At 38.3% G+C, this 24,188-nt stretch overlaps 1 protein-coding gene across 1 annotated transcript in view; it reads right to left on the bottom strand.

Annotated features, from left to right (window-relative positions):
* The window catches only part of LOC149302268 (DIS3-like exonuclease 2), a 138,500-nt gene that overhangs the window by 54,250 nt on the left and 60,062 nt on the right, over nucleotides 1-24,188 (bottom strand). Inside the window, exons 6-9 of the mRNA XM_089482395.1 lie at nucleotides 21,520-21,730; nucleotides 13,597-13,694; nucleotides 10,245-10,492; nucleotides 5,774-5,947 (exon numbers count right to left, since the gene is read on the bottom strand). Of these exons, the coding sequence (XP_089338521.1) occupies nucleotides 5,774-5,947; nucleotides 10,245-10,492; nucleotides 13,597-13,694; nucleotides 21,520-21,730 (731 nt within the window). The remainder of the gene's footprint in view (nucleotides 1-5,773; nucleotides 5,948-10,244; nucleotides 10,493-13,596; nucleotides 13,695-21,519; nucleotides 21,731-24,188) is intronic.

Raw genomic sequence — 24,188 nt, forward strand, 5'->3', positions numbered from 1 at the left:
ATTCAAGTTAATGATTAACAGATCATTCAAGTTCTTAGTTAATAAGCCAGTTTGTGCAAAGATAGAATACATAGGGACTGTGCCAACATAAGGTTATCCGATGCCAATGTATTATCTAGTGTTCAGTTCTAGGATTTACAAAAACATGTGCTAGGTTACCTGTGCGCGCGCACACACACACACACACACGTTCACAGCGGCCATAGAATTTTGGTTCTCGTGTGCTGGGTTAAAAAGTCTAGATATATCTGTTTTACACAATACTAAAAAAAAAACCACTATCACATTGCGGTGAATACATCACATGGAGTTTCCAGGTAGGTGAAGATATGAATTAGAAGTTAACATTGCTCGCGGGTCATTAATCAGGATACAAATGGCTGCCACAGGAGAAGCTTAAAGGGGTTGGCTCCTCATAATGCATACATTTCAATACGGTTTCAGTTCGCTAGTGCTTCCTTTGCCGATGCAACCACATTGGTTTACTGCCACAATGTCACCCTATCAACATTGAACCAGTCATCTTAAGGGGCTTATACTTAAAAGCTAAGACTACAGCAGTATAGTTAAAAGCTAACTGATCTGAACCAGACACCAATATTTATGCGCTCAATTCAAAATTTGCTGTGTGAGAGCAATGGTATGAAATTTACATGCAAGTACTAATTTAAAAATATCAAAACCTGCAACTATATATTCTAGTTTTGCATTTTGTGCCTAAACACATTAGCTCATTCGCCAAGTCAAGGCACCCCATGAGTAGTTACTCCCATTGCAGTCCATTTGTACACATTTACAACATTCTGCCTTAATAAAGTAGTAAACTGCAGGCTTACTTCTATGTCCTGGGAAAAGCTGGGCCAGTGGACATGCAAGTCCACATTTCACAGGGAAAGGGGAGGCAGCTTTTGAACAAGAGAAAGTTCCTGGAACATGACAGAACTCATGTGGTAGAACCAATCAAGGTGTTCATTTGCTTGAGATTTGTAGACTGTGGAGATGACCAAGGTGGATTTTGTGAAACGAAGAGGTCCTGTAGAACGAAGACCAAGCCATTTGTGCTGCTTCTTTTCTTTCTATCATATGAGCCAAAGACTGTGGTACATCACAACTCATCCGCATATAGTGAGCCAGACATTGACTGTAATTTTGTTGCTTTTTGCATACTCTCAATGTCTTCCTACCTTCTCCGTCAACCCACTTGTTCATCCATGTCTCCTTTCTTCTCGACACCTCGTTCTTCTGTCTGTTTTTCTTGTCCGCTACTCTCTGCGCCTTTTTTCGTCCGCTTCTCTGTGAATCAGGCCTCACAGAACATTTGGCAAAGGCGTGAAGCTTCTTAGTATAGCCTTTTCCCCAACTGGAGAAAGGGGGAGAGGCTGTCCCATTGGCTCTGCCCCTTTGAGATAGTACTGCAAGGATCCAGACAGATTTGCGAAGAAAGGTGCAAAAACATTTCTATTTCTCTGCCAAAAAAGTAAGTTATAAGCATACCGTCAGGGCCAAAATGCAAGGAAAAAAGGTTGCAATCCTACTCCTAACTGAAATATAGTGTTACTAAACCAAGAGAAAGGGGCTGGCCTGCCAAACCTACTTTACCCTTTGTACCCTTGATAGGGAGCAAACCAAAAAGATGTTATTTATGCTCCAACCTATGTGTTGGTGCACCATTGTTTCTATATAAAGAATACGCATTTTATGAGTTTTAAGAGAGGTTGCCAGCTTCTTCATAGATTGGCCAATTAGCTGGGCGGCAGCAATTTTATGAAGTTTAGCCATATTTGAAAACAGATCAGAACAGATATACTGATTTGTACACAAATTTAATCCCCGGTAGGTCCAAGTCTTGGGTTACAAAATGAACCTAGAGTGAAACAACCACCTGTCTATACAACAGAGTAAAGTAATACCAGGTGGGGTTCCAGCAGCCAGCATGTGAATATCCCCAGGTTTATTAGCTCAAGGTTCTGTAATTTCCTCTGCTTCTCACTTAGTTCAGGCCAGAATTTAAGAGTCACCCCTTCTCTTGGGGCAGAGGCAATGTTATACTCTGGACCTCTGGCTTCGCCATCTTCCCCTGTTCTCACACACTTGCTATTTTTAGCTCATTGTTTTGTGTTTTGGCAGCTGAAAAAGCGCCGGCTGTAATTTTACCTTATGCCTCAGATTTCTCCTTAAAAAGTGAATACAATGTCCTGTTTATAATAAAATTGTTCACTGGCACAGAAATGTCGGGAGGAAAAAAAAATTTAAAATTTTTTAAATAACGTAGGGAGGCCAACCAACTGGAAAATTTAGAGCAAAAAGGAGTCTGCGAGCCAATATCAAACGTGTGGAATGGTCCCATAGAGGTCTCAGACAATGTTAATGCTTGGAAAGCTGAATAACTGCACAAGAAACAAAAATGCCATGGTTTGTGAACATGACACACATGCCAAGTGTCCCTCTATGGGATCAAAACCCTAAACGTGATCAAAACTACAATCGTCCAAACAAAATCTATGAAAATGTCATAAATGGCTTACAAGAGGGGTCATAAAAGCAAAAAAAAAAAAGTCTAGGTAAATTGCCCCTAGCCATTCCTCTAAAACAGGTTTCCTTCATTAAGGTCATCACTCATCTGAAATGGACAGGCTGTTTTGGATTTGTGTAAAATTACTTTATAACAGGTATGTGCAAGTGGGCCACTTCATCCGAAATGTATACGTGCGTGGGCCGCACTCATTTTTCACTGAGAAAATATGGTCTTTAATAAGATATGAAGATTGAAATAAAGTAAATGACAAAACCTTTACAATGCCTCTCACTGATTTTTTGGGCCTAGAAAGTTTTGTTCTCTGAAGTGACTAGTACAAATTTAAGATTCTAGATAAGTAAAAATTAAATAGTTCTATTTATTCTAGGGATGCACCGAAATAAAAATTCTGGACTGAAACTGAAAATTCGAAGCTGAAAATGACCCCCACACCTTTAAGAATAAAATAAAATAAAAAAATAAAAAACCAAAAAAAAACAAACACACACTTAAAGTAAATAACTCAACACATACACATATATATATATATATATATATATATATATATATATATATATATATATATATATATATATATATACACACACACATACATACATACACACACACACATATATATATACATACACGATATATTATATATAATTGTTAATGCTAAATAAAACAAAATAAAAAAAATAAAATAACCTAGCATAACTATACAAAATGTATTAGCTTGTTCCAAGTAAGAAAACCCCTTTTCTTCAGCTTGTACAAGTCATACAAGTGCCAGCAGAACTAAAACTATTTTTTTTTTTATTTATTTTTTTAATAAAGAGGGTAGCAATAATTTAATGGCCAGCAATGTTTATGTAGTTCCTATGAAAGTTTAGAAATCTGGCCCTCTAGAATACATTCAATCTGGGTTACATATACAGCAATACATGGGTTTTTATTTCTATGAACACCATTTTATGGATTTACTTAATATAAATAACTAAAAACGTGAACTTTAGTAAAGGCAACAAATTCAAATTACTAGCTGCTGAAAAAAAACAAGGATCACGGAGATCTTCTGTTCAACAGCTACCAATGGGAGTGGTCCATCATTAAAACCACAAATGCATTTCCGAATGTAATTTTAAACAATGAATAACAAAATGTAAGTCTGACTGATTTTTGTGACGTGAAACCTTTTTAAATGTCATTTCTTAGCTTGCCGAGAACCCTGACCCTTTTTTGGTTTTCTTTTGCAGCAGTTTTGGCAAAAACATCACGATGGAACTACAAGTCCCAGGGAGGTGCACGGTTCCCCTTTTGTCTTCTGTCAATGTTTAGGTTTCCACTGCTTTCCCTACCGACTCATCTATACTCTGGCCCCTCAAGGTCAATTAGAATCAATTATACACTCAAATTTTCCAGGCCAATGTTTTACAAATACCAATTGACAATGGCCATATGCACATTTTCTAATAATGGAGACCCAGCTTTGATTTGGAACCAAATACTCATCATGCTAGATTTCCTTGTCTATGAACAGGCACCCTAATCCCATTCTAGCTAACTCATTTTAACGCCACAAGAATTTAATGGCGAGCGACTGACAAACTAGAATCAATGGGGGCATAGAAATAAAGTTTTACAGCAGAAAAGAACCATTTAGCCCACCTAGTCAGTCTTTCCTGTTGTGAATACCTCAAAGATATTTGTACCTTGTTTTATATTCAGGATACCCTTGTGCCTACCCAATTCAAGTTCCTTCACTGTAGTAATCAACACCAAGGGGTTTTACAACAACTAAAGTGTTAAAATTTAAAGCATTTGCACAGACAGATATTCTCAATAAAATGAATCACTATAGACTCCTGACCATCCCCTTCCTCCCCTTTGACACAATTCAATGAGGGCTCTCCCGATTCTGTCTCAGTACAATAGAGACTGTTTAAACAAAGTCTCTTCCTACCAATAGTGTAAACAGTTCGACAATGAAATTTAACAATGGAATAAAGATTGGATACATTGATTTTGAAGGCCTAAAAATAGAAACCCAAACTAACAAAGTACAAAAACATATTGATTTACCCGACAAATACTTTGAACTTTTCATTTAATGTACTAACACTAATTCCGGTTGAGAAAGAGTTCCAAGAACACTCAGATTGGTTAGTGTGTAAGTGTAGAGAGGAAGGATTATTATATAAAACTTTTAGGAGCCAGTCTGAAAATTGATTTTACAGAAATCGGGTTTTAAGTTTAAATTGTTTTAACTTTCACTTTTCCATCCTGATCTCTAAATCCCCCAATCTCTCCATGTGCAATGGCTTCTTAATGTGCCAAAAAAAAAATTATATTTCTAAGAACTGCTTTATACACAACAAAAATCACTACAGATTGTTCCAGTAATAAGTCAACAAGCTAAACCCATCTCACATTCTCTTTCACTGGTCTTTTGCAGAACAAGCAGATCTTACTATCCCTACAGACCAGTGCTTCAGCTCCAAGCTACCAGTTAGAAAGGTACAGTTAAAAATATCCAAAACTTTCAGCCCAAGGCCCATACCACTGCACTTCTCCCATACATATTCTTGGTACAATTACATACGTACCACCAAAGTTTATGCAGTATTTTGGATCAGAAAGCCTACCTAATAGCCTAATTTTGTAAACTATGTATATGTATTGCATATGGAGACAGAAGAGGTCAGTTTAACATATCTGCCTTTACAATCTTTATATTTGTACCATTTTTTTTGTGTATTTGTTTCTGACCCATTACAACGTCTAATGCGGTCTGATTCACTTAAAAGTATGGAAGTTCTAGGCTTTCAAAACGACAGTAAAAATCCCCAAATTTGAGCTCTTTGAGATATCCATTTTTTTTTTAAATGGTTTATTTTAAAAGGTTGTGACCTATGGCATACATACGACACATGCTGCAACTAAGAATTACGACAATGCTTTACTTCAAAAACCAAAACCGTGGGCTTTCATGTATAAATGCATTGTAGGGTTATAAGACCAGGTATACAATATAAAAATAAAAAACCTTGAAGGTTTGTTGCAATATACTAGGTGAAACATATTGGTGATTTAAAACTCTTCCATGAGCGCCAGAGTGCTGCAGGTGCTGCTTTTAGAGTAGTCTACCTAACCGACCCAAGGTGCACGCTGAGGTGAAAAACCAAAAGAGCAACACATATCTCTACCACAAACAGCACCCATAGTGCATACTGTTCCATCCTGGGGCACTGCACCCACCTCAAATCTTTCCTCTTTTTCAATTCCTCTTGTGGAATTGACCAGGGCAAATTCTGTGGCAGACACTTCAAGACTTTTTCTGAGAAGTCTGTGAAATCCACTCCATACTCTGTTAATATTCCCTCTGTCTCTGGCTCAATTTCTCCAGCTTGACCAAGGCTCTTCATCAGCTTCCTGAAAATCAAAGGGGGGGGGGGGAGAAAGAGAGAATTAATTTCAACAAACGAGAGAAGTGACTCAAGGTATCTTGGTAGGGGAAATAAGTCTTAAGACTTGCATTAACTCGTCAGGATATTTAGTTTATTGGCAATGCTAGTTTCAGCTGACAATATGTGAAAAGTGCACTAGTTCTCTAGCTGTTATTCCCATAAATATTAGCAGAGCTCGTAGATGGCTACCTCTGATTTAAACAGATCAAATTATGAATATTACAGACAGTTTGTTCTTTGCAATGACTGTGTATATAAAAAGGCATAAACCACATATAAAAAGTATAGTCCTAATATGGCGCCCAGTGTCTTATCTAATGACTCCTTCAATTAGAATCTAATAGGTCTCCTGATGCCCTACTGGGCGTTTTAATATAGAAAAAACACTAAGCAAAGCTGCTAGCCTGCATCCATTTAGGCTTGATGGCATGTACATGAATAACATTTGTGCCAACGGCTGTTAGTCTGTTTGCCATCGGGGTATAATCCAGAACCCTCTAGCAAAGGGAGAGCGCAATAAACCTGACTTTTTAGCTTTTAAGAAACAAATGGATTTGTTCAAATAAGCCTACAACACATGTTTGTTTTACTACACAAAAAGTATAGGCATTGCACTCACGCAGAGGGTGACAAATGTTTTATTTTAGGATGATTTCTTGAACGAAGACTAAACTGGGTGTGAAGCCATGCCAGATAACTCCACTAACTTTGATGTATTAAAGCACCAACATTTACCTTGTAAAAAAATTCAAAAAAGGAAAATACACAAGACATGTGGAAGCAGTTTAAGATCTTTGTTGCACGTTCAATTTCTATTGTTTCAGGCTCTTGCACCCAAACTATGTTGGCCAAGTTTGTCTTCGCTGAGCTCTTAAAGGCTGCTTTAACGCTGAAGATGCATACAACAAAAGGTGTTGTGTAAACACAAACTACTGTTCTGCTTCAGCTTTCGTATAAAAAGCAGGCATGACTTGTGGAACTAGTCAAGACTTATCCATCTCATAAGTGTCTGTATATCTGCAAGCTGAGAAGCAGAACAAGGAAACCAGAACAACAACATGTCAGCAGTTTACAGAGTGTTTTCAATGGACTTTGAGGATAAAGCAGATGTGATTTCATCCGTTATTAAGCTGCCTAGAATAAGACATAACATTCTTGCCCAAACAAAAGCTTGTCAAGGAAATTACAGTCATAATGACGTTCTGTGGCCACTCCTAGGTATGAAATAGGGAGACATCTCTTCCATGTGCATCATCCCTTCCACCATGAAGATTGTTCAGTGTTCTTAGCTTCATTAACATCAAACTCACTGCACAAGGTTTATAAAAGGCCTCTGAAAACTTGGAGTGCCGAATCAATGTACCCACAAAGCATATGTCTCTGAACAACTTTAAATTTTTTTATTATATTTGTTTAAATTCCTTGTTCATCCACCTCTGCATGCATACACACACATTATATATATATAAATGAATGAATATAAACTGTATAGCATTACAGATTTTAATCATATCCTTTTCTGGTTGATGTAGGCTTTATTCTATGGACAAGGATCTGTAGAGGGTCTGGGTATATATATGTTAACAGGCAAATTCTGCAACCTCTCCTCATACCTCACTGATGAATCAGATGTCTAAGACCTGAGTAACCAACAGGCCGTTTATCCTTGGCAGATTCTGGAGACTGAGAACCCATATGGCTCATTCCTACATACAGCAAAATTAACACTTCAAGGTAAATATTCCCTTTTGTAAACAGATTTCCTGGACAGAAAATGCAGACTAGAAATTGCAATACCCTGCCAGCTGATGAAACATCAACTGTTAAGAAAATTAAAACATATGTAAATGAGGTTTAAATGCTCAGATGTGGGACTTCAATTAAAGCCAACAATAATAAAGCTATGTCTTTCATCAACACAGCATTAGTCAAACAAGTAGCAGTGAAGGCTTCCCAGAATACCGTAACGATATAAACAAATGTATTGACTACCTGTCCAAAACTAGTCCTACTAAATGCTCAAGACAGCAGCTAGTTGAAAGAGCAGCGTGTAGCACATGCTACATTAAATATCATAACCTCTAGATGTGATAATGCATGGAATAGAGAGAAGGAGAAAAAAGAAAAGTGAAAAAACCCACACGATGAGAAGCGTTTTTAAGAATGATATACTTAATATAGAGGTTCCAAACAACCCAGCCTAGTCTATAGATTCCATCGGAAACAAACCGATATGGTGGCAGTTGTAATAGAAGTAAATGAAAGGAAAAAAATTGACAGGTACCCGGGCAAAATACCGATACATCTGCTACATAAACACAAAGGTGCTGCAATCAGACACTATGCTCCTCACACAAATCACTTTAGTCTAGGGCACAGATTAGTTTTTATTTCTAAGCCAAAGACATCGACCACTTCTGTATGCATCTGTCTAAGAGTTACAGGGAAGAATATTTACTCAGCAAACAGCACGGATGAATGACCAGTCACTGTGGGGTAGTGTAGTAATGAAACAGATCATTCCATATTTTTTCCCTATATAGGGTTTAAGAATTTATATAAAGGCAAGACCTTGGGCGGCTGTACCAGTCTGCCCTCCTGTGCAGATGGCCCGGGCCAGACGTAAAATAATTTCACGCCTGTCTGGTAATACCAAAGGCTTACATGGTGCGGTTTGATCCTCGGCCTTCTGGTCTGCAACATTCTGGTCTGCAACATTCTGGTCTGCAACATTAACATCACCAGCCAATCACATATTTCATGGAGGGCCTTCAGATGGCATGCTGAGACACGGATATTGTTGGGGCAAGACAAACCGTCACACTAGTTTTTTGTCGGTCTGTTTCCAGAGGCGCATGTTGGGCACAAGGCATCTTGGAAGGTTGCCTTACAAAATGCCGTCCCATGGTTTGTTTTGTAGAGAGAGCAACCTCAATCATACCTGTGTATTCTCTTTTGATCTCTTGTGTCTTGGAGTAGAATATTATGCATGGGTACACTTTATATTCATTAATCGGTAGTTGGCACGTAAAGCAAATAAATGCAAGCTGGCAAGTCTGTATACAAATAGGCCACTGATATGAAAACACCTTACCATTGCCTGATAACCAATTTAAGAAGTTATTAAAAGCAGATGTCATATGTGCCGACTAGAAGCCATTCATTTAAATGTTTAACATCATTCTATTTATTTTTAGAACGAGAAACACAGAAGAGATTTCATGTCATTTTTGGATTAAGGTTTCTGTTGCGCACAATGGCTGTAATAGAAAAGTGAATCACTTGGCATGAAGTTTAATACCCCTGTATGTGGATACATGGGTTTTCCTGCTTGGCAATCTTGACGTGTCATCTGTGCCTCAAACTCCAAGTGAACTGGTCAGCGGTAAAGCCACAAAGCTCTCTTGTGGATCAGGAAAGCGTGATTCTCTCTCAATTTTAGCATGGTTCTCTGTGGTTTATTAGCCGCACCCAGGGTGCTTCCTCTGTGCAACCCTTAACCTAGCAATTAGATGCATGTCAGATTCATTTACTCTAATCATCATCAATTATATTATTCTTTCCTCTTTTCTCATTCTCACACTGCAGCTGTGATGGACATGTCAGTCTTTCAAGACATCACAAGACCATGTTTCAGTCCAAATGTCTGATTGCTCATTGCTGCTCTCATATTTACAGCTATGATTTTGAATTGGACTTTCCACAGAGGATGCAACTAGTCACCCGGCCTATACAAATCACAGAGGACACCTAACCTCAATTTTTTACAAAACAAGGAAAAATCTGAACTCCAGAAGTTCAGTGTTCCATGTCATAGCCAAAATAATTTTAATAGCAGGAAACATTTCTCATTATTGGCACATAGGTGCCAAAACCTACACAAAAACATACGCACCCAAAGAAAGCAGGTAAAAATTAAACAGCTCTTCTTAGAAACATTAGCATTTACATCTGGTTTAACCAGGCAACCCTAATTTCCACATCTAACGTATTATACTTTGGATAACGGAGATTCCAGTTCCATACATCTTAGAAAAATTTTAAATCAAAAGCTCTCCACCTCTATCCAAACATTTTCTGAAATAAACTCGTCTTGGTCATTCTCCAATTCTGAAACATACTACCTATAACCTGGGGAATTCTATAAACCCTTCCAGAAGGAAGCCTCTGCAAGGATTGCAAAGACTGGACACTGATGCAGGGTTTTGCACTTTTCCCTTTAGTTTAAGGTGTGCATCAGCTATATGATTTTATACACTTACCCCTCTGCAAAGTTGCTGTCCTCCTTCCAGGCAGTGATACGGCAAATGAAGAGTGTGTTGGCATAATCTTGGGGCCGTACAGCAAACCCGTCTGGACAATCCACCAGTGGAATATATATGCGTGGAAGTCTGTGGTCCACTGGTGAAAATAAGGCATACTTCTTAGCAGCTTCTCTACTCTTGTCTCCTAGTGGTTTGATGAAGCCAGTGGCTGCCCTTGAGTGTTTCTTCTCTAAAACGTAAACAACCTGTAAAGTGCAGAAGATGTGTGTACATTAATTATCTATGAAATGCATATGATAGCACAGTACTAACTACTTCCTAAGTTTCAGGCCATCTTTCTTCACAATGCAACTGAAATGTTTGTGAAATTTGGACAGTCCATAGACACGATAATATTCTACTTGAAATTAGAATAGCTTTTATGAGGAAACACAAAACAAAAACACAGCACATTCACTGTCCATAATAGTACGTTTGTCACTAGTGACTATGTTTACAGGAAAAAAAAAATGTTTGGCTGTTTTGACCAATGTAATGAAAAACAATCTCCAGTACAAAAAAATTACAATACAAACCCAACGCAACAGTGCTGCATAATATGATGGTGCTATATGAACCAATACATAACTTGCACAAGATTAAAAGGAATTCTTACCAGTCTGTCACTCTTACTTGAGAACGGTTAACCTGTTGTAATGTAGGTACTTGACTACAAATGGTTAGACACAATAACACTTCCAATTTTAATCCTACATAGCAAAATACTAAAGGTCTCAAAGGAAATGCCCGTAAAAAATAAAATAAAACAAGCTGGTCACATTCCGATGATCAAGTCAAGTCAATGCTGTTGAAGTAATGGGCCAACAAAGACCATTGCTATACTCAAGAGCGTTACTTTACATATTTTTTAATTCCTCTCCCATGTGTTAACAGACCTAGTTGAGGTAGGGAGCATTAACAGGACCATCAATCCACAGAAGAGGTCCTACTGGATATCTGTACAGACAAGCATTTTCAAAGAAAACTCCATGCACCCCCCACTACATTTTGGTATGATAATGGTAACATTTGGAAGCATATGCGCAGGGGTTATAGCCAATGACTACAGATGCAATAATTTCTATTACTACATGAACTACTATAAAGCTGCTTCCAACAGCTTTAGATGAGAGGAAATTTCCAAGTCTATTCCACCCCAGACCAGGGCCTGGCAAAGCTGATTTAAAGTAACTCTGCTGCCACAAAGATTTGGTAGCAATACGTAGCTCAAAGTGCGTTGAAGTATTCCTAGGCAGCAGAGTTGGCATAACAAATTGACTTCTTTAGGAATAATAAGGAATACATAGAAAGAAAAGAAAAAGAAAAAAAAAAGTTTGTTTCTTCTGATGAAAAATGGAACTGTTCGTTTGTCCAATATAAAAAGATCTTTTGTTGGACGCATGGTTCACATCATATTTTTTTTATTTTTTTTTTAATTTATAATTTTAGTGGTGTTTGTTCAATTTTGGAGCAAGGACAGGTTACATCAAGAGAAAATCTCCCATGTATCACTAAGTTTTAACAAGAAATAAAAATCTAGTACCCTGAAACCCAACAGGTGTTAGTCTCGTGTTTCTAGCGTTCTATTGGTGCATTTGCGAAGCCGAGTCGTCTGCCTTAAGCTATTGGCGCTGTGATCAGAACCGTACATGTCTATACACCTCCACAGTAGAGGCACACATAGGCTGAGATAAATCCATGTATAGCGTGTTCAGTAAAGGCATACGCTAATAGAACTTTAGGTCAATACCACACCGGTACAGAGCCAGAGACAGAAGTACCCTGTCAATTTCAACAGAACTATTGCCAATATAGGCTTCAAGAACTTACACGACTGGTCTTTAAGGTGCTGTGGTCCTTTTGTCTGTTTTTTTCTTTGTTTTTCTATATGGCAATAGAACGCTGACCAATGCAATTGATTGGACTCTGTTTTTGGAGACCATGACTGCATGTATGTTTTGGCCTAGGGGTTGAGATACTCTTTCCACCCTCCAACATGTTTACACAATGAAAATGTGAAATTGCTTTGTATGTTGTAAGTTGAAGGAAAGTGTTAGTCTATTGTTGCGGTTTGGTTTAGATTACAACAAATTGCCAAAGCATGCAGAAATGCAGGTAAGTATGTGTGTGTATACAAACTTGCCCAACTAAACGATGGAAAAAAGGCCAAAAAATGTCTGTGTGAGAGCCGTCTGGCATCCCACTAAAATACCAGAATCAGTAAATTAGGTGCACTTTCTTAGCACAGGAGGTAAACTGGTCAATTCATTCTCCAAGGTCTTGTTGAAAGTTTCAAAGGCGTAGATATAAGTTTTTGCCCGATTTCAGATCTGCGATAATCAGACTATTTGTTTACAAAGCTCTTGTAATAAAGAGTTCCTAATCCCTATGAGAACAAACATTCCTTACATAGGACCGGAGATCTCATACTTGACACAGTGATAACTTCCAGTAAAATAAAGTGCAGTTGCATAAAGCAATATTTATTTAGAGATTTCAACCATTTAAACATTTCAAAACTACTGCTTTATGGTAAAACAGCTATTTGGAGGATCCTGTTTCTATGCTTGACAATTATAACCTGTAATGAAAATAAATAACTGCTGGCTAAGATGCCAAGTTGTCCTGACCACCATAACTAAGGAATATGCTTCTGATATACAAGTTGCTTGTTTAATGCCTTATCTTTAAAATGCACCACATGCCTTTTTCTTTTCCTTAAAAACCTGCTAGAGGACATCCACCAACCTAAATTATTGATTAGTAAACATACCTTGGCTACTGAAGTTGTATTCTACAGAGGAACACAACTGTGAGCATTAGCCCAAGGTATTTTTAAGAAAATTGTAGACAGTATCCCAAACCAATGGAGTTGATGCATTTGCCTGAGGTCAGCAACGTAAGCTACTCACTCTAACAACATCACCAAATATCTACACATAACCAAATTTCTTGAGCAGTATGACCCAATTACAGAATGCATCTCTACATAGAAGAAAACTGTCTTCAAACCTAAGTGGCTTTCATCCTGACTGACCTCACAAAACAAAAACAAGCATTTTAGCTTCAGTTGCTGTGGCTCAGCAGATGCAAGCCAACACTGTCCAAATTAGGTATTATTCTGAAATTGTCAGACCCAATTCAATTAAACTGAGAAGGTAACCAGAGGTTCATGCAGACTGAAACCCATTCAGAATTCTTCAAGACCACATTTTGGACATAAGTAGAACCATTGTGATATGCAAATTATACAGGGCTTAATTCCTACATTGTTCTCAATATGAAATATTTAAGGAAGGAAGAACGCTACCTTTGCAGTCTTCTGAAGGCAGGTGTCCAGTAGATGCCTGGTGTTTTGAGTAGACAATGCATTTGACTCCACAGCACTTGTTTGGTGTTCTTTAGAAGCTAAAGGGAATAATATGTATATGTAGGAATTAGTTTTTATGTTCTTCTGAATAAACATTCACCAGCCGTTAGTTTGGGTAATTTACAGTGAACAGTCTACATTTAATAAATGAACAAGGTTTCATCTCTGTTGCACTGAATATTAATGTCCCCAAAATGGTTTGCATTGTTTTATGACAAAGAAGAATGGAAAAATGCACAGCAATGACCAACAAATTAAGATGCACCGCAGCAATGACCAACCTATCCTACTTTATATGCAAGCAGGTATAGCCCTGAAGGTTGGGGAAAATGTTGAGGGGAAGAGAGAGAGCTACACCCTTTTAAGTGGGAATTTCAATCTCAATGATTATTGTATTGTATTAACTCATAGTACCCCCCTCAGTTTCATCACTCTAGTTTTTTTGGAATTTTCCTTCCATAGTCTTGATGGGATCTGCATCATCTAAGATGGAGTAATAGTTGCAGGCCTAGATTTAGTATAAATTAGCGAATATAGTGAACCTTTAATATTTTTGTAAAAAAAAGTCCCAATAAAAAACAAAATCTACAATACTCCACTATACCACAATATTAATAAAAATATCCCCTACATAATCTAGTGAGGAAATTGAATTGCTTAGATGTCACATAAGAATATGAAAATGTTCTCACCAACAGTTGTGGTTTCAATTCCTTAACTTTACTAAATATATTATGAAAGGCCAAAACTGGTAATTTTCTCAAAGAAGGTCAAGCTGACCCTTCATAAATGCATAATTCCTTAGGCAGGGAAATTTTGATGACTTCTCACTGATTTAGCAATGCGTTAAACAGTGATAACCAAGTTTCCCTGCAGTAAAATGCTACTGGAGCTCTGATTTTATAATATCTAGCTTAAAGTGAAAATCCTGTAAATTAAACAACTTTATTGAACAGAACCCATTATTTATCGGTAACCAAAACTGCCAGCCAGTGACACTAACCCCATAGGTAAAAATGCCTCACATCTAAAAGTGCAGGTATGTGTGCTTAAAGGCAGTTTAAGTTTTTCAATCAGGGTAGGAAAATGTCATTCAATAAAGGAAACCAATAACCTCTATACATTTTCTGCACATCATAGCCAGCTGAATGAAAATGCCATCCTGACCGTCGAATCGTTTTGCCCATTTGCAATACCAGCCCAGCACATTTGCAGATTTTATTCAGAACACAATGATGACACCAGCTGCTCTGAATCACACATTTTGGATCTCCTCGAATTATAAGCAATGACATTATCTATGAAACACTCCTCCAATTATTCAAGCAAAGTCTTGAATAACGAGCCAGACACTTGGTAATACTGGGTCTTGGGACTGCCAAATAAATCCCAGTCACCTTTGTAATTATATATGCAATGATCACAGCTTATCTTGATCAGGCCACAGCCCAACTTGAGAAAACGGTCTCCCCTGCATATATTTTTTCATAGAAACCCACAAGAAACACTTGCAGTTGATATATACATACACACACACACACACTGATATTGTGATGCTGTAAACCCTGGGGAGATGATTTGTTTGGCATTTGGGCACAGGTGCTAATCAAATCATGCATATGGGTCCCTGTGGTATGGAGCAATTGGAAAGCAGGGTGGGCCAATGCCCCATTCCCATTCCAGTGAAAAATCCATGTCAGGGATTCCTATGGGGCCTGCATCAGACAAGTGCTGGGCATTAATGGGGGGGGTCCATGTGGTTATTTTTACAAATGGGAAGATTTGCAGAATCCCTCCACATGCATTTGCACCTTTCACACTTAGACCCTAGTGTGAATGTGCAAAGTCCCCCCCCCCCATTGATTTCAGTGGGAACCTTTTCCTGCTGCCGATTGGCTGTTTAAATGCATTCTTCTATAGTAGGGAAGTCGGGGATATTAGACTGTCCATTTACGTCCTAGTCAGAAATGCTTAAATTCAACTTGAATATAAAATTTGCTAAACCACTTACACCATTTTTATACCAGTCATTTCAATGGAAAAAAACACACAAAAAAACCCACACAATTTTGCACAAAAAAGGAGGGATGCAAGTGTTAAGCGATTACACAGCATTAAGACAAAGATGTTCAAATCAATACAAATCAATAATAGGGTTTAAAAAGCTAAACAAAGAAGATCTGTATCAGGAAATCTATTTTTACACAAGTGTTTCAATAAAGGCTAGTAGATAGCCCACACCCCTTTAGCGTGCAGTCCATGAGTGGTAGCTTGTAAACGTTACAGAGGCCACTTGGAGCGAAGAATATTACATCTTAATCACTAAACTCAGTTCCTTGCCTGAAATAGAACAAGATAGAGATATCCTATTGAAATAAGCACACTCACACTTAAGGGGAAATTTGACAGACATGCATCAACAATTGAACAGGGAAAACGTATGAGTGAGTGATGGGATTATGGTATACCTATTTCTAGCTTTGGTGCAAGTCGAAACAATCAAACAGGAAGGCCATGCAGAAGAACAAACACTGCTTTACAGTTACATGCCCAACCCAAAAAAGAACACACGTGGGTCTTAAACAGCCAAGCACGTCTACAGCACCCGTAACCATGCTTCGGGCAGACTCTTAGTCTAACACCTTAGAAAACTAACATCTGTCATGGTGCACATGCCGAGGCCACCCTTTCTTGGGCAATCCTACATCCTGCCTGTACTTCTAATCATTTCCTAATAAGCCGCACCTTGGGCTGGGTGCCACTTTGTTAATTTATAAATTCTACAGTTCCTTCAGCAGGCATACAGTCTTTAGATTGCAGTCGAGCCTTATCTGTTCAAGTTGACTTTAGTTCAGACACGGACGTTAAAGAATGGAGAGAATCCAAAGGGGTTTTACTGCAGAAAGATTGAGGGAAATGAAGTAATGTGTCCTTGCTCACACAGGATGCTTACAATAAATATATATTACAGTTGTCAACTACTGGAAATTTAGGCAGACTCCAGCTTTGTCCTCGACCTCACCCCAAAAAAAAAAAAAGTTAAAAATGGAAATTTACACAGAGAAATAAAATGTTAGGAAAGCAAAAAGTTACAGAATCAAGTTTTTCCCCAGTTTCTGCTGAATTACTTACATAATGTTCCAATAGCCATGTGCTAAAAAAAAGTAAATAAAACATGGCAACAATATCCTAAAATGTTTTTTTGGTTGTTCAAAATGAGTTGAAAAGCAAAGTATTACCTCATAGCTATGGTGATAGAAGTCTTTACAATATGTTGTAATCTGATAAGTAGTTGCGTTAACATGCACAGAGGTCCAATAAACCCAGACTAAAAGACTCATGATCACAATGCCCAAAGAAAACCCACCTCTGATGATCCATAGCTATAAAAAATAAAAAATAAAAATAAAATAAAAAAAACACACATGTGGATCTGGTGAAACTAGATAGCTGCTGTATAGTGGCTTTACCATGTCTTATCCTCAAACTAAAAATATGATATGATGACATTTAAATCCATTTTTCCCTTCTGTCCTAAATGGTTATGATTATTTTAAGGTGCATTTTATCATTTTAATAATAAAGAAAAAAAAACTTCGTTCGGAGAATAGTCTATGCTCGTGAGGGGAGGCCTACAGCGTGGCTGAACAACTCACACTCTGCGCCTCAGCTGCCAAATCTACATGAGCTCAGAACTTAAAATGAAAGAGGCTGAAATCCAAGTAGAAAAGCTTTTGGGAAAGTTTTCCAAAGAAACGCCAGTGATAATTAAGATGTATAGGATGGTTACGTGTATGTGACTGCATTAACCTGGACCGCTTGTGCTTTACTTCTATTTGTCATTCACCCAGCTGCACAGTTCCTCCAGTAGTGGACAGATGTGCAACATATAAACTCTATTTTAAACCCATCAATTTGCAGAATTTGAATTAAAAGGGACAAAGTCAGAAAAGGAGCAGATTCCAACTAGCCTAGGCGAAAATACATATTATGTACACACACATTGTTTGCATCCTGAATCCTGCAGATAGTGGAGAATCCACTGGGAGCGTTCAATGTTGCAGACGTATGTAGCTTACGCAGTGGTGTTCCCTGCCCACAGGTGGACAGCAGCTGGCACGAAAAGCCTTCTGAAACACAGCTTCACTAATAGGCTTCATTCAGCTATATTGTTTGAGTCACTGATATTTGACAATAAATAACATGTAAAGGCTAAACAGAAAACAAAAAAGCGTAGGAGTGCCCAAGCCACTTAATCAGAGATCAGGAAGTTTGTTACACCATAAGGACATAATGACCCTGCATAATATCAAGTTTTTAGTAGGAGATCACAACATTTTGCAGGACAAACTCAGTTTCTCAGGGAGAAGCTTGCTGAGGCTGGACCAGTCATAATGTTACTTTCAGCTAAATTGCCAAATTCTGGATAAGTAACATGGGAGTTACCATGATTTTATGGTGTCCTAAACCCAAATAGTAATTCAACAGGTGTTTATGCTAACATGAGGATTTATTCAACCATCTTTATAAACTCGGTGTTCTACCACTGAAAGTTGACTTTTCAAAGCCCTGATCCCAGGCAATGTAAAGTTACTCTTCCAAGTTCCACCTTTAATCAAAAGGAGCAGTGTTGGCTTGAGAACAGGAGATTAAAATCCACTTTCCTGAAAGCTTATGTTTTCAGAGATTTCTCCAAGTGTTCCCAGGCTTCCGAAATAGCAGGAAAGTGCCTATTTTGAGGTTAACAAAACATTTGCATAGCATAGTTAGAGGAGGTTACTCATGGTGACTGCACGTTAACATCCTTTTCATTAAAAAAGGGACCACCAGTCACGTAAACTGGTGTTTTTACAGCTATGCAGTAAATGTAACCTCTGGTTTAAGTTACACTCCAAATTTTACACCCAAGTTCTGCTTAATCATTAACTATTTCAGGTCCAACAAAAAAAGGGTTGATACAGGCACCAGAAGAATCTTCACACCTAAAAATAACACTGCAGAAAGTCCTAGGGTATTTGATTCCTCCATATTGGTGCCTACAATCTTCGGCTTTTTCTTATTCACTAACACATAGCAAATTAACTTGTTTACATAACTGGTTCTTAAAAAATAAATAAATAAACCTGTCCAATTATGTACAATATATGAAGTGTATTAACTAAAGCAGGATTTGCAGGAAGTTAAACATTTCAAAACCATTGGTTTGCTGTGCATCGTTAAGGGAAAACCCTGTCACGTTCCAGTTTGCACCCACATAATGCATAGGCAATATTAGGAGAAATCTAGAAAGTCTTTGTACCATTACTTGCAAAACTATGGATTGTAGAACACCAGCTTAGCCCTTCTTAGTAGAATGATCTTAGCGGGTTTGGTCTTTTGTTATGGTTAGTGAAACCGCAGAAACATTCCACTTTCTTGTGAGCTATGTTCTGACACAAAACTATAGTCAGCCCATCAGACAGCAGTGTTTTCACACACTGCTCATATGAAGAGTTTTCACTCGTTATTGGCTGAACTGGCCAATACTATCAACTAGGAGAACTTTCATTCATGGATGTTTGAGAGACATGCAAGTCTTAGTTGAGTACCCACCTGGGAAGCCAAGTATAACAGGTAAAGTTTCTCCTGATAAAATACTGTTTTGCATACAAAATGTTGGCTTTTCTTACAAGGAGGATGCCTATACCTTACGCAACACTATTTAAAACACACATCCCTACCTGTTCTTTAGCCTCCAAAAATAAACCACAAGCGATTTCCCTTGATTTCTTAAACCATTTTCCCGTCATACATATATTTGCACATCAGCTCTAATCATTCTCCGTTGAAATGGGCAATGCACATGTCATCTGAAACCACGTAACCGAATTTGCTACACAGGTTAATGCAGTATGGACACCTGCTTTGGAAAGTCTAGACACTGCTGAACAGGTTGTTTCTAATCTATAGGTACACATCTTACAAGAATGATTGCAAATATAAACTGTTTACTACAGTATTCCTATTTATGACTAGTTAATATAATCTATGACTGAAATGCACCTTGAGGGCATTAAAGATTTCAGAGATATAAGAAGGTGAGCAGGTGCATTTCATGAGTAACAAAGGAGGAATCAACGGCCGATAGTGATTCACCGAAGGAAGGCTGGAGACAATGACTGGAACCACTACAGCTTTGACTATGGAAGGCCACTTTAAAGTTTCCTTATATGTAGGCAAAACTGTAGTCTGTCAACTATGCATACACTGTGTGTTACTCCTGTAGATACCCACACTGCCCACTAAGCAGTCCCCAGCGGAGTAACACTGACTGTCTTTGCAACAGGAGAAATTCCAGCAAAACTACGACGTTACTATATCGTATAAAGAGGATTGTGTGTTGTGGCTTATATATCAGCACTTAACAGTGACCCCTTGGGCTCTGTCACAAAAAAAACAAACAAAAAAAAAAAACAACACTTCTCATTTTCATCTTGCGGCACTGCATAGCTGCAAATCAACAGTGTACCTGGTTACAGAAAAAGTTAGGATAACCCTTAAACTTGCACCTTGCCTTTGCAGCCTGAGCTCAGCAATACAGGTGAGATAGCAAAAGTAGTGCTGTATGTTGGGTAATTCAGTGTTCCAATTCCCATCAACCACCTAATGGATTGTAAACTCACAACTTTGTATGTTCCATTTAATTATGTATTCTCTAATTCTAGTTATGCAATCTGCATAAAAATACAATGCACAATCAACCCCCTTATTTTACACTTTAATCTACAGCCTGCAGATTGTTAACCTACAGTGCTATGCTGTCTAGCACGTTTGTAATTGATAAAGGGTAGGTGTGAAACATCAGCCGCTTGTATGTGATCAACATGTCGCTTGTGATGGAGTCCTATAAAGCCTGAGGGCTTTGCTTGGTACAACAATGTAGCAAATGTTCATTGTTCCAAAGTGAACTCGTGACAAGTTTTAACTGGGTTCATGTAGAGGGAAGCTAGACTTCATACAAATTTTAACAAAAAATGTGCCAGTTTTGTTAATTCGCACGAATGTGCAACAATTAAAGAACCCTTAACTAAACAAATGAAAATATGGCAGAGATCCTAATTTGTTTGCATCTTGTTAGTCTATTCACTCATGCCGTCTCTCTACCGACTCCTTCAACTGCTTCTGTGTCCACGTCTCCTTTTCCACAGAACCGATTCTTGTTTTGTCTCTTGTTCGTCAGTCCTCTTCTTTCTTGCACCGTTTCACCCCACTTCCTGGAGCACTTCAGCAAGAGGATGCAGAATCCATGGTCACGCCCTCTCCCATGATTGTAGAAATGTGAAAGAGGCCATCCTCATTGCTCAGCCCTTTAGTTTTGGTGCTCCAAGAAGCCAGAATAACAGACAAATCTGTCTGCATTATTTTGACCTCTTGGGGTACTTTTGCAACTGTTCCCTGGTTTCATAACATCCTTCAGACCACGGATTTCTGCATGTGACTAACACTACAAACATATAGAAACAGACTGTGATGGCAGTAAAGAACCAAACACCCTATCCAATGTGCTTTTATAGAAAGACCATTTACTTGTGTATTCCCTAAGAAACATTATGTACATTCCAAGCTTTCTTGAATTCTTTTGCAGGGTTTCCCCACATTACCTCCATTGGAAGTTCATTCCAAATACCTATTTCATATTGTCCAAGCAGCCCTTCGTATTCTGACGCAACCCCTCCTTAGCCTACAAATAAACTATATACTTGCAAGAGTTTAGGTTAGAGATCATCTGCATTGCTATGTACTTAATCCACACAAGTGGAGGCAGTTTTCTTATTCTAATCACACTGTTCTCCAAGGAAGATGGGACAATGAGTACACACTTACCCTTGCCATGGTCGCCAAGAGAAATATTGTTCATGCGGCTCACTAATGAACTGGCTTCCTCTGTGTCACTGTCAAACTGAGCTTCAATAATGAGATCTGGGCTTCCACCTCCATCCTGAACATGTTGCTCCGAAAGAACCAATGGTGAATTTTTGGGGATGGCAGCTCGTCCAGCATCTTCCTCAACATCGCAAGAATCTGGCTTTACAACCTGAAAAGAAAAGATGGTTCAAATGGTGCTGTTAGCAAAATGCAAGAACGAAATACTATGCACTCATAAGGGAATATGACGTATTAAGAAAAAAAAATGTTAGAATGCGGCATCTGCTTGCATTGGTTTATGTTACTGTAAGCTGCAGAGAAGCACAATCTATCTCCAGCTGACATGACCACGCTGAAAACCACCACAATGGCTTGTAAGGAGCTGTGTGTGGATCATCCAGAGGTTTCTCATCAATTGCTGGTGGAACACCTGTTGGCTTTCTGTTGTATTCACAAAGAAAGTCCCAACCTATCAGTCTTAAGAATGGTTTCTCTACAACACTCTTCCAATTCTGATTTATGGCTTTGGTCATTAAAGAAAGAATGTCACTTGCTTCATCACCCGGCCCCTATGATCCAGTCCCCTATCCATGTTGGGATTTAAGTCTTCAATATAATCAAGTGCCCCATCTACATGAAAGAATAGTGCGAGGACAAATAAAATACAATCTATAGGGGTTGTAAAAGGGATGATAATTCCATGCAATTTGCTGTGACACCTCATAGCCAATGCACTCTGGGAAGCAGCGTGTACAACATCTTATTTTAAAGTACAACCCCACTGTGATTTCAAAAGGGAGTCAATCCAATTCAGAAGCAAACAAGAGATTAGCCATAACGGCCCCTTTAAAAAACAAAAATGTACGCAGATTAGTTTTGCATGCTCAACAGCAGACTAAATCAAGTTTACTCAAGTCAATGTTAATAAAAATGCCAGATTTTCAATAGGTAATTTCAAATTTTATTTTTTTTTAAATATTTACAGCTTGGCCATTTGGTAATTACGTTTTCTCATCTATCTGCAACTTTTAAACACCTCCTGGTTATCAGGCACTTGATATATTTGAGCTTTGCAAAGTAACTGTAAGGAGCAAAAACAGGTGCATGCTGTTAAACTCAACTATCATTTAAAGCAGAGGCAGCTTTACTAATTTTAGGTAGTGGAAAAATTGGTGTTGGGCAGTTGTTTATTTACAAGCTTTTTAGGATTGCAGAACCCCATGCGAAAAGCAGTACACATTGCCCAACTGTTAGTTGTGATCGTTTGCAATTCAAAATAGTGGAACATCTCTAAGTAATAATCCTGACAGTCTCAGGAATAGAGGTAATTAACACCTATGATGGAAGCAAGTCAACTGGCACTTCACCCCTCTATTCCTCCCAGGGTTCAGATATCTGCTAGCAGTAGGATATGTTGCCCTGTATCTTCCAGGCTTTAAATAGAGGGGATTGGGAGGTGGGGGGGTGGGGGGGTATCCCATGTTACTACTAGGAAAATCAGATTGGTCAGCTTTGTGTTTCTGCTATACATGAAACAGGCAATTTAGGTAAGATGTCTTATTCTCAATACAAAAAAGGGACATTTCAAATAAGGCCATTTGTTACTGAAGATATAAAACTACAGCCACGTCACCAGTAACATCAAAACAAAGAACCAGCCTTGGCATTTCCCAAATAATTTTTACCCAAGCTTCTACGAGGAGTCAAAGTTGACAGAGCTGAAATCATCCCAACGCATTAAATGTTTCAGTGAACAAATTTCTTTATACAGAGATTAGTGGGGAAACAAAAAGGTCATAAAATAAAAATGGTACAGCCACATGACATTTTTGGATATTTTCCCTAATATCCATGTGCTGCTGTACCCCTTTCCTTCCATAGCAAAGGACCTGGCATAGACAGAACACATTGGGTATGTCCCCCCCAAAGCACATGCACAATAGACCCAAGCCAGAGATGCCCAATTTGAGTCCAAGGAAGCTAAACATTCAAAGTTTCCGAAGCTTTGGTTTATAAGAATTTTAAAGAAAGAAGTTGAGTAAAACATTTATGGTACAAGTCTCAGTCTAGTCCTTTCCAGCAGGTATTTACTATTCATTTCAGGTTCTGAGTCACTTGGAGTTGAACACTGTAAATTACAGTTGGAAGGCGGCCATATTAACGTCTAATATCACAAAGCAATCTGAGAAGTAATGGCAAATGCTCTGCCAGGGAAGGCTTTATACTCTAGCAGAGGTCTTTATATGTGAAAGTAAAAGATTTGCCACCCTCTGATCTTTGTTATGCGATGCTCAAAAGCAGATTACACAAAGGTGTTAAGACCATAAGCCAACTGGCCAGAGGATGCATATTCTGAAAAGTTCTTTTTAAATATACAAATCACACCCCCTGTAATCAGCATCTAGTTCTCTAAACCTAACTGGAAGGACCTGCAATAATAGAATGAATATCAGATATCCTTGCATCATACAAGCTGGATTAGATATTACAGGAACAGCAAGAATAAGTTTCCATATGTTATCCCTTTAATATTATCGTTATATTTTTCATTTTTATAATTTATAGGCTTTAAAGAAACAGCATTAGGTCACATGCTGCTCCACCAACAACAAACGCATGTCAATACT

The sequence above is a fragment of the Sceloporus occidentalis genome, unplaced genomic scaffold (assembly GCF_023333645.1).
Source record: "Sceloporus occidentalis isolate IW3139 unplaced genomic scaffold, rSceOcc1.0.p SCAF_19, whole genome shotgun sequence".
NCBI lineage: Eukaryota > Metazoa > Chordata > Lepidosauria > Squamata > Phrynosomatidae > Sceloporus > Sceloporus occidentalis.